The following is an 11,037-nucleotide window of genomic DNA, read 5'->3' on the forward strand; positions in this document are numbered from 1 at the left end:
AACACACATCCTCTCATTCTCTCCCATCCAGCTTGAGTTCAAGGTCCAGGATGGAAGGGAAAGTAGGTTGAGTTGGCAGTGTATGTCCTGACCAGCACAGGGCCAGTCAACTCCTTGGAACTGGAGGCAAAGAGAGAGGACGGAAGGCATGGCTTCTGCAGTCCCAACTAAGCCCTGGTCCATGTAGCAGGCCCAGAAGCCCCACCCTGACATCCCCCTAGTACCAGGCAGCAAGGAGGGGAGATGACGCCTCTTTATTAAAGTTAACACCAAGGAAAGCATTGAGACGGAATACACAGTGGAGGAGAAAGGGCACACAAAGTCACTACTTGAGGAGGTGGAAGGGAGGCACATCAGTTAAGAACCTCAGGACAGCCACATGCTTCATGCCCTGGTTGTGAGGGAAAAGAGGAAAGGAGAAGGGAAAGCGCCATGATAGCCTGGGGCTCACAGAAGGGTCTGAAGCCCCCTGAACCTAACACCAGAGCCACAAGCCCTGCCCCTCAGGGCTCACACACTACTGCACAAGTCGACACACGTAACACACACAAGACATTATGGAGGCAACACCGAGAGGCAGCGGGCAGGGACAAATTGACAGGAAAAGGAACTGAAGTTAAGCAGGTGTAGCCAGGAGAGAGACAGTTTTTGGCTGCAGCCCCCAAAAGTCCCTCAAACGTCCCCTAAATCTGGGCTGCTGCTGAGCACCCCCAAGTCTCTGCCTGTGTACCGGGCTCTTTGTTCTCTAAGCCCCAGTGAGTGGATAAAGCAATCCCAGATGAAGTCAGTGACAAGGCAGGATCCGCTCTGCATGCAAATATCCTAGAGGTTGTGCTATTATGTCTTCATGCACATTCATAGCCAGCTCCTCCCAGCCCTTGGAACCCCATTCACCCAGATTCCTAGGGCTGCAGTTCCCTCCTCAAGCTTCCTTTACCAATCAGCAGCCGCAGAGATCTGTGAGGGGGAGAGGCTTCTGCAGAGCTCTGAATATCTTGGGTTTCAGCAGAAGGGTAAATTTTCTGTTGCCAGAACAGAATACCCCCAATTCCTTAATTTCTAGGTAAATCGTTAGAGATTATTTGCCATAGTCCTAGATAAGTCCTTTTTCAGAATAGAAAAAGCAGAATTTTATTTACACAATTCAGGGGTTCTCCTGCTGGCCGGGGAAGGGGAATGGGCAGGGTAGGGGAAGGATGGGAGTCCAGATTTCTGGGGCGATTCCTCTCCCGGAACCTCACCTGTCCGCAGTTTGCTACGTCTCCCTTGGTTAGGCAGAAAGAATTCTTGATGCTCCCAAAGTCCTTCACCCTATAAATCCTTCCTCGAGGGAGTCTCTCTGCCTGACCCACATGAGCAGCGGTCGGAGTGAAGCATGCTGCACCGCACCGTTCAGTCCCCTCGCGTCATGCACTGGAAACCCAAAGCCAGCCCGGGAAAGTAGTGCCCCCTCGGAGTCCCCTCACAGAGAGGCCTCGCCCTCCAGCTGCAGCAGGGTAATGTCGGGCAGATCGAGGGACTCCACAAGTGGCCCGTCCCCCCCAAGGAGACCAGCACAGGGGCTCCCGGGGCGCTCACAGTGACTAGTGGGTGTGGCGGAGCTGGGCATCTCCTTGTCCTCTTCTTCATCGTCGTCCTCGTCCTCAGGATCGCGACCCAGCAAACCGCTGTCCCCGATCCCAGGCGAAGGGGTCTCCGGCTCTTGGGAGGCACCCTGGAAGCTCCCCTTGCCGCCGACCACGCCCAGACCGCCCTGGCGGGGCGCCGTGGTCATAATCTGGCACATGGAGACAATGGCCCGCTGGTTGGCGCACACGTCGTCCGAGAGCACCTGGATGTGCGAGGCCTGCTCGTCCAGGGCCCCCCTCATGGCCCTCACGTCCTCAAACAGGGCCTGCAGCTGGGCCTTCAGGTGCTCCATCAGTTCCTTCATGCCGCCGTTGTACTCCCCGGAGATCACGTCCCCCACGGCCGGCACGGTGGACACCTCCAGAGGTGCCGGTATGTCGCCGCCGTCCTTGGTCATGATCTCCAGCAGACCGTCCTCCATTGAACAGCAGAAGCGGGCGGTGGCGGCTCTGGGTCCGGTCCAGCCCGGCCTCCGGGGTGGGGGGGCAGGGACGGGGAAGAGGGAAGAGGTCCCCGGAGGGGCGGGGAGGAGCCGAGGGCAGAGTAGGCTCCCGAGGGGGGCGGGGAGCCGACGTGAGGAGATGAGTCCCGGGCGGAGGGCGCAGGCAGGATCGGGCGAGGCCGGGAAGAGCCGGCGGGACGAGGACCCAGCGAGAGTCCCGGGCCGGCGACTCTCCGGCTTGCCCCGGGGCGAAAGCGCCCAGACCTGCCTCGCCTCCCGAACTGTGCGCGTGTCAGCGCCGCTCCCCGGCCGCCGGAGCTGCACGGACCCGCGGGGTCTCCGAGTCACGAAAGCGCTCGCGGAGGGGCCCGGGCGGAAGACAATAGCGGCGGGTACCGCTCGGGACTACCCCCGGCCATTAACTGGCAGCGCCCGCGAGTGCGCTTGGAGTGGCAGGGGCGGGTCTCCCAGCCTCGCCGCGGATGCTCCTCTGTTTCCAAGGCGACGTACGGCACGTAAATGACGTATGTCTCCATGGCAACCAGGAAGTAGGGGAAGAAAAGGAGAGATGGTTGCGAAGCTGCAGTGGGGCTCTGGAGTCTGAACGAGCGGGTGGGGCAGGAGGGGAGGGGACGCCGCAGTGGCCTCCGCTGAGTGGAGAGAGCGTGTGGCTGCGATGTTTAACAGGAAAGCATGAGAGAGCAGTTTGCTGCATGAATCCCCAGGTCAGGAAGACATCGTCCCTCCTCCAGTCTGGGTACTAGACCCTGAGCGCGACCTCCTTGGACGGATTTTCACCCACCCACAATACTTTCTGAGGATGGCGCTAGATCGGAGTCTTGCCTCTCTGTCCTCCAGCCGTCCGCAGGAGGGCAGAGGGTAGAAGCCGACGCTTATCCTAGACGAGCTGGGGCGCAGCGGCGCTCCGGCGGTGCAGAGGGTGGGGAGGGCACTACGGCGGGTGCCGCCTCTCCCTCTGGCTTCTGCAGTAAATCAGCCCTCTCAGTGTGGACAGCACAGACGCTAAGAAAGGGTGGATTCCCTCCCATATGAGATCAGCCCCAACCGTTCCTACCCAGGGCACCGGGAATTTTGGCAGGATGGTGAGGGAAAGTCCTTAAGTTTGAGACGAAAGCTCCAGAAGGGCAGAAATTTTTGTCTCTGTGCCCTCAACCGCGGAATCCCCAGCACCTAAAATAGTGCCTGGCACATAGTTAAGTAAATGCTCTCTATGTATGTCGAATGAATACTTTAACAAGAACCACAGTGCCCCGTTCCCTCATCCAGAACTCCGCAACGCACACATAGTTGAGTTTAGGAGAACTGAATTCAATTTCGTTCCTGCCATTTAATTCAGGGGACTTGGATAAATAATTTTCCTGATCTGTTAGGGAATTGTACTGGATCATCTATAATACTATTTCTAACTCCGAATAACACTCTGCATCAGCTCACAGGTAGAAGGGTAAACTGTTGGCCGTGTGTGGAAGAGATGAGTGAGGACAGTGTGTGCAAAGGCAGTTCCCCCTCCTCAGGCCCAGTGGCCAAGTACAGACACAGGCGGACCTTTGTCTCAACCTTTGTGACATGACAACTCCTTATCTTATTGGAGAGGTGGAGTGGGAAAGAAGGGCCGGGAGGAAGAAAATTAGAATTTAATATATTTACAGATGACTTGAGATTGAGAAGCAAAAGCACCTGGTCAGCAGATACTAACTTGTAATGACCCTAGTAAATTGGAGAAGCCAAGTGGCCAGAAAGTAAAAATGAATTTCATTAGAAGAAATAAATCTAGGGAGGAGAAACAAACTATCACTTCAGTCAACTGGCTGGGTTTCAGGGCTGAGACCGCTGGATAACAGTGCCCTAGGGTTTGTTGGGTGGGTCCATTCCCAAGAAAAAGGAGGCTGCATGGGTACTCTGGCCATGTCATTAGAGTATTCACACATATCATGTATGCAATATAGCAAGAAACAGTAACCCCTTAGGCTTCCTGTCTTTCTCTCATCTTCTAGGAACCGCCATAGGTGTTGTGTTCCTTCATGAGCCAGTGAGGTGAAGAGATACAGGTCTCCATCAGGTACACCTAGTTCCAAACAGCACAGTCTCACTAGAATGGTGATTCTCAGTAGTCTCTGCCATTTTCATCTAACTGGCATCCAGTTTATCTCCAGTCTCTATATAGCTGGTATAATTTTTGCACTGTAACTCCAACAGCCATGATGAAGATATTCCCCTGACCCAGATCTAGAGTGATGATCAAAATCAAGGTAGAGCTGACTGCTACACCTTAGGTCCACGATCCCAGACAGTACTCCCCAGATGTAAGTCTTACGGCATTGAGTTGCCGTATGACATCTCAGCATGATATCACATTCAAAAAGAACACATCCGATAGCCAAAAAGAATTTAAAAGTTATTTTTATTAGTCTCTTTATAGTTCTTTATAGTTCTTTATTATTTATTATAGTTCTTTATTCTTTATTATTTATTACAGTTTATGATAGTCTCTGGGAAAACTCTAGAGGAATTTGCATTCTCAGCACAGAGCCAAACATCTTCAACTTTTCTTCCCTCCATCTCTATTCATCTTGTACATCATGATGAAGCTGTAGCTGCCAGCCCCTCTTCTTTCTCTGCAGACACCCCCAAACTTTCTCTCAAGCCTGGCCTCTGCTTTCTCACTCCCCTGCTTACTTCATTTATTAGACTTATTCTTTTTCTCTTCTGTAGGACAGAACTCCTGGTCCTTGTTTCAGCTCCTTGATTTTGCTTTCCATTCTGCACCATTCTGAGTGGCAGGGATCTTTTTCCTAGAGGTCAAGAAAGACGTGAGAAGGCCCATTATTCTGAGTTTGGTCTCTCACACAGACTGAATATTCTCAGCATGAGTTGGTGTTTTGCCTGGTGTTACAGACAGCCTGTTTTGTTCATTTCCTTTAGCCTTGTACAGAGAAATGGGCCTGGTAGTTTGCAAGGACCCTGAACTAGTATGAGCCTCCAGCTCGAGAGGGTGTCCAAGCATCCACTCTCAAGAGCTCTATTGTTGCAGACATGACTATGGGGTGAGACACACACACACACACCCACACCCTCACTTAAGCCTGAGCAAGACTTTCAATTGCTTATGCTGTGCCCTCGAACAATTTTTTGGAGTCTTTAAAAGGCCATTCCCCTTGCATTTCTTTCTCCTCCATATTAATTTTACTCAAAGCAAGAATTCCAGGGGACCTTCCAACTTCTTATGCCGTCTGAATTTCCACTGAAAATAACCCGTCATTCCAGTGAAACCTGTTGTGCTGGTGTTCGCCATATCTCCCCTTTCTGCATTACCCCCTGCAGCAGCTTCTTTGTGTCAACAACAGCAGAGGCTTTTTCCCCTCTCAGTGTATTATGTCCAGTCATTTATCATGTGCCACTCTGGCAGGACTAGCTCCAGTCCAAATGTTGCTGGGTAGTTGGCCACAAACCAGCATTTGGAGCCCTTGAGCCACTCATGACACTTGGTGCAGCGCCTAATGTACCCTCCGTCATTGCCATATATTTTCTGCACCCAGAAAGTTGCCAACAGCTCAGGGACTGGTTTGGCCCCAAGTCAGAATCCTCATCAGGCACTGATGATGCTTTACCACCTGAGAACACTCATAATTTTTGGTGCCATAGGATAATTTTGCTTGACAAATTGCCTCTCCCAGAGTATCGGTCCAATTTGGAGGAAATTATGTCTAAGCATCTGGGTGGTGTATGGACTCTGGTATGTCTGCCCTTCCATTTAAAGGAATTTATAGAAATGTAGCGTTCCTCTATACTGACTTACACAAACTTCTAGGCCTCTTCTCGCCTGTCATATCCTGAGCAAGTCTGTAGTATTCTATTGTAGATAACTCATGCAAAATGTTGTGGTCTCACTCTCACAAAATGCTCTCCCTCCACACCTCTCAGAGACCCTAAAATAGTATCAGAGGGAGCGTTTACCACTTCCTTTCTGCAATGAGGTAGTACCCCAAGGATACGCGAGGCACTGCCAGCTGCAGTTTAGCAGCAGCTGTGAGGGCGCGCTGTGCTGCCATTCCGCACAAACACACAGGGACCACGCTAGTATTCGTGATGGTATCACACACGGGGCTCCCAAAAGGTGGCCCACATTTTCAAAGTATTGCAACAGTGCAGGATCTTAAACAGAGCTGAGGAGAAGGGTCCTCTCCCCAGCTTTTCCACCTAGACCGTGAAGCCACTGTTTTTAAAGAAGTCTTACCTGAAAACAGCTCCATCTTCTATGGTCAGCCATAAGTTCACAGTTTATAGGCCCAATGCCTGCTTTGTTTTCTTTAAGGCACAAGGATCCCCCTCACTCCAGAACTCTCTAGTCCCTTCACTTTGCTTTACTTTTCTCCACAGCAGTTAACATCTGGTATACTATATTTTACCTATTTGTTTGTTTGTTTATTGCCTTTCACTTTCCACGAGGGTGTAAGATCCAGTAGGGCAGCAGTTTGGCTTTGTTCACTGTGATATCTCCCAGCACCTAGAATACTGTCTGGCACGTGCTGGCTGCTCAATAAATACTTGTTAAATAAATGAATAAATGAAGCCTGAATTCATACCTAAGAAAAGAAACATCTCCCTTAAGGACATGTAGCCCACAGAGCCCCAACTCTGTCTTATCTTAGAGAGCAGCTTATTTTTTGTTTGTTTCAACCATTTACTTTAGTGATTTATAGCTTATGTTCACACAATTAAAGGTTTATTTAATGGTTTATTTCTTTGATCAAAGGTATACTTCTTATTAGACACATAGAAGTAGCCACTTCTTGCAAAACAAGCAAGCGTTTGTGGCTTTGAAATGAGAATTATCACCTGTCCACCCACTCAAACCCCCAGTAGTATATTCTACCACTCTCTCCATCAGTCTCAAAATAATGGGGCCAAGTTTTAGTCAGAACTCAAGGTCAGAGGACTCCATGCTCTCCCCTCCCCTCAATATTGTTTGAGAATATGATGATGCCAAACAGTGTATCCCCATCTTACATGTCAAGGAGATCTCCTGATTTATACTCTTAATCTTCTGGAGAAGGCTCCAAAAAAGTACTGTGCTACTGGTTAGAATATTGGTAGCTAACTGAGAAGAGTATTATAAATAGAAAAGTTGATGTGCTTTAAAAACCAGTATTTCTCATCTGTTTGAGCTCCTGAATTGGTAGACTAGTAATTTAGGATAATGTTAGCCCAGGGTACCTTGTACTGTAATAAAATTGAAGCCTTTTTGTGTCCCTTGCTTGTGCCTTCTCTAATTCTGTTCTAAAGCCAAACCAAGCAAACACAAAAATTCTCCCCATTGATCAAATACATAACAAAGGAGATGTAAGGATCAGTCTCTCTAGGACAGTAAAACCAAATTAAAATGAAACATCACACATGGATCAGAAAAGCAATATTCCAGAAATTGAGGTTAGTCTCTAAAACAACCCAAGGAGAACAATTTCAGTAAGATCTTGCTTTTCTCAACAATGTTGTCTGGGTCTCTAAGAAGCAGAGGGCAATTCTGAGTTTACTGGTGATTGCCAGGATGAATGCACTAACCTGGGACTCGGTTCCCCCTCAAAGTGTGACCCTGAGTCACATCTCCAGTCTCCTATCCATCCCAGTTCATCCATCACTATACCACACAACCGCTCCCACTTACTTCTTATATTGCTAAAAATCAGTTCCCTCTTACCAATGGCACTAGCGGCTTTTGCTGCTCTGCAAAAAAGGAGTACCATCCAAGACACCTGCGGGTGTGATAAATAATAAACCGCCCACAATTTCACATGATTCGAACACTGAAATTGCTGGTATTTAATTGTAGTGAGGTCTGTGAAGCCCCTAAGTCTCCTCTGCTTCATACTTGTGGACTTTTGTTAGTATTTAGGACATTCTCTTCTTTGGATAGAGTGTTTATGGAGAAAGGTTCTTTGGAGATGGAGCATGAGGTGATGCCAGGGTGTAATTTGAATCTAAAGTCTAATGGAGCAAAGGAAACAATCAACAGAGATATGAGAGAGAAGGAAAGGCTAGAAAGAACTTCTCAGTAAATTCTTCCCTTTGAAACAAACTAGCACAGAGAACAGAGAGCAGCATCATTCCTTGATCCACTGTGAGGGCCAGACACAGGATGATGCATTTGAGTCAAAATTTTTTTAAATTAATAGTTTATTACCAAGTTGGTTTCCATGTAACACCCAGTGCTCTTCCCCACAAGTGCTCCTCTCCATGACCGTCACCCCCTTCCACTCCCCCCTCCCTCTTCAGCCCTCAGTTTGTTCTCAGCATTCAAAGGTCTCTCATGATTTGCCTCACTCCCTCTCCCCAACTCTTTCCCCCCCTTTTCCCCTTCCCATGGTCTCCTGTTGGGTTTCTCCTGTTAGACCTATGAGTGACAACATATTTTTTAACGGGCTGCTTTCTTTTTTTCACATTTCAAGTTTTTACTTAAATTCTAGTTATATAGATAACATATAGTGTAATGTTGGTTTAGGAGTAGAATTTAGTGATTCACTACTTACATTTTATATCCAGTGCCCATTAAAAGTGCCCTCCTTGATACCCACCACCCATTTGGCATTCCCTGCCCACCCCCTCTTCAGCAACCTTCAGTTTGTTCTCTGTAGTTAAGAGCCTCATATGGTTTGTCTCTCTCTCTCTCTTTTTTTCTTTCCCCTATGTTCATCTGTTTTGTTTCTTAAATTCCACATATGAGTGAAATAATATGGTATTTGTCTTTCTCTGACTGACTTATTTCACTTGGCATAATACACTTCATCCACATTGTTGCAAATGGAAAGGTTTCATTCTTTGTGATACCTAGTAATATCCCATTATATATATATATATATATATATATATATAATGTATGTATACACTCACACACACACACACACACACACACACACACCCCACATCTTCTTTATCCTTTCATCAATTCATAGACATTTGGGTTCTTCCCATAATTTTGCTATTGTTGATAATGCTGTTATTAACAGTGGGATGCAATGTGCCCCTTTGAATCAGTACTTTTGTAAACTTTGGATAACACCTAGTAGTGCAATTGCTGGGCCATAGGGCAGTTCTATTTTAGTTTTTGAGGAAGCTCCATACCATTTTTCAGAGTGCTGCACTAGTTTGCATTCCCACCAACAGTGTAAGAGAGTTCTTCTTTCTCTGCATTCTCGCCAACATCTATAGTTTCCTGGGCTGTTAATTTTAGCCATTCTGATAGGTGTGAGGTGGTATCTCATTGTGGTTTTGATTTGTATTTCTCTGATGATCAGTGATGTTTAGCATATTTTCATGTGTATTTTCGCCATCTGAATGTCTTCTTTGGAAAAATGTCTATTTATGTTTTCTGCCCATTTCTTTTTTTTAATAGTTTATTGTCAAATTGGTTTCCATATAACACCCAGTGCTTCTCCCCACAAGTGCCCCCCACCATGACCATCACTCCCTCCCTCCCTCCCCCTCCCCCTTCAGTCCATGGTTCATTTTCAGTATTCAGTAGTCTCCCTTGATCTGTGTCCCTCACTCTCCCCCACTCTCTTTCCTCCTTCCCCTCCCCATGGTCCCCTGCCAGGTCTCTCCCGTTAGACCTATGAATTGAAATATATGGTATCTGTCCTTCTCTGCCTGACTTATTTCGCTTAGCATGACACCCTCAGGGGCCATCCACTTTGCTACAAATGTCTGCCCATTTCTTAACTGGATTTTTTTTTTTTTTTTTTTTTGGTGTGGAACTTGATAAGTTCTTCATAGATTTTGGGCACTAATACTTTTTCAGATATGTCACTTGCAAAAATCTTCTCAATTCCATAGGTTGCCTCTTAGTTTTGTTGATTGTTTCCTTCACGGTGTGGAAGCTTTTTATCTTGATGAAGCCCCAATAGTTCATTTTGTTTTTGTTTTCTTTGACTCTGGAGACTTGTCTAGTAAGATGTTGCTACAGCCAATGTCAGAAGGGTTGTTGCCGTTTTCTCTAGGATTTTTATGGTTTTCTGTCTCACGTTTAGCTCTTTAATCCATTTTGAATTTATTTTTGTGTATGGTGTAAGAAAGTGGTCTAGTTTCATTCTTTTGGATGTTGCTGTCCAGTGTCTCAACACCATTTGTTGAACAGACTGTCATTTTTCCATTGGATATTTTTTCCTGCTTGCTCAAAGATTAGTTGGCCATATCTTTGTGGGGTACATTTCTGGATTTTCTATTCTGTTCTATTGATCTGTCTGTTTTTGTGCTGTGCTATCTTGATGACTATAGCTTTGTAATATAACTTGAAGTCCAAAACTGTGATACCACCAGCTTTGTTTTTTCAAGATCACTTTGGCTACTCAGGGTCTTTTGTGGTTCCATACAAATTTTAGGATTGTTTGTTCTACCTCTGTGAAAAGTACTGGTGATATTTTGATAGGGATTGCATTAAACATGTAGATTCTATGAGGCCAGCATTACCTGGATTCCAATATCAAAGACCCTAATGAAAAGGAGAATTATAATATCCCTGATGAACATAGATGCAAAATTTTTCAACAAGATTCTAGCAAATCTAATCCAATAGTATATTAAAAAAAATTATTCACCATGATCTAGATGGATTTATTCCTGGGCTGCAAGAGTGGTTTAATATTTGCAAATCAATCAACATGATATACCACATTAATAAAATAAAGGACAAGAATGATATGATCCTCTCAATAGATGCTGAAAAAGCATTTGACAAAGTACAGCATCTATTCTTGATTTAAAAAAAATAAAACAACAACCAACCAACCACCACCACCACCACCAACAACAACCCTCAACAAAGTAGGGATTAGAGGGCTCAACATCATAAAAGCCACATCTGAAAGACCCACAGCTAATATCATCCTCCAGGGATAAAACTGAGAGCTTTTCCTCTATGGTCAGGAACAAGACAGGGATGTCCACTCTCACCA

The 11,037-nt window shown here is 46.6% G+C and overlaps 1 protein-coding gene across 1 annotated transcript; it reads right to left on the minus strand.

Moving 5' to 3' along the window:
• Positions 1-235: 235 nt before the first annotated feature.
• CCDC184 (coiled-coil domain containing 184) lies at positions 236-2,547 on the minus strand. Its single transcript, XM_029953373.1, has one exon. It carries the CDS (start codon positions 2,048-2,050, stop codon positions 1,463-1,465), a length of 588 nt encoding a protein of 195 aa, XP_029809233.1. The 5' UTR covers positions 2,051-2,547; the 3' UTR covers positions 236-1,462.
• Positions 2,548-11,037: the final 8,490 nt, after the last annotated feature.

The sequence above is a fragment of the Suricata suricatta genome, chromosome 10 (genome assembly GCF_006229205.1).
Source record: "Suricata suricatta isolate VVHF042 chromosome 10, meerkat_22Aug2017_6uvM2_HiC, whole genome shotgun sequence".
NCBI lineage: Eukaryota > Metazoa > Chordata > Mammalia > Carnivora > Herpestidae > Suricata > Suricata suricatta.

Excerpts from the sequence above, each read along its gene's own strand:
- CCDC184 (XM_029953373.1), bottom strand. The coding sequence starts at position 2,050 with ATGGAGGACGGTCTGCTGGAGATCATGACCAAGGACGGCGGCGACATA.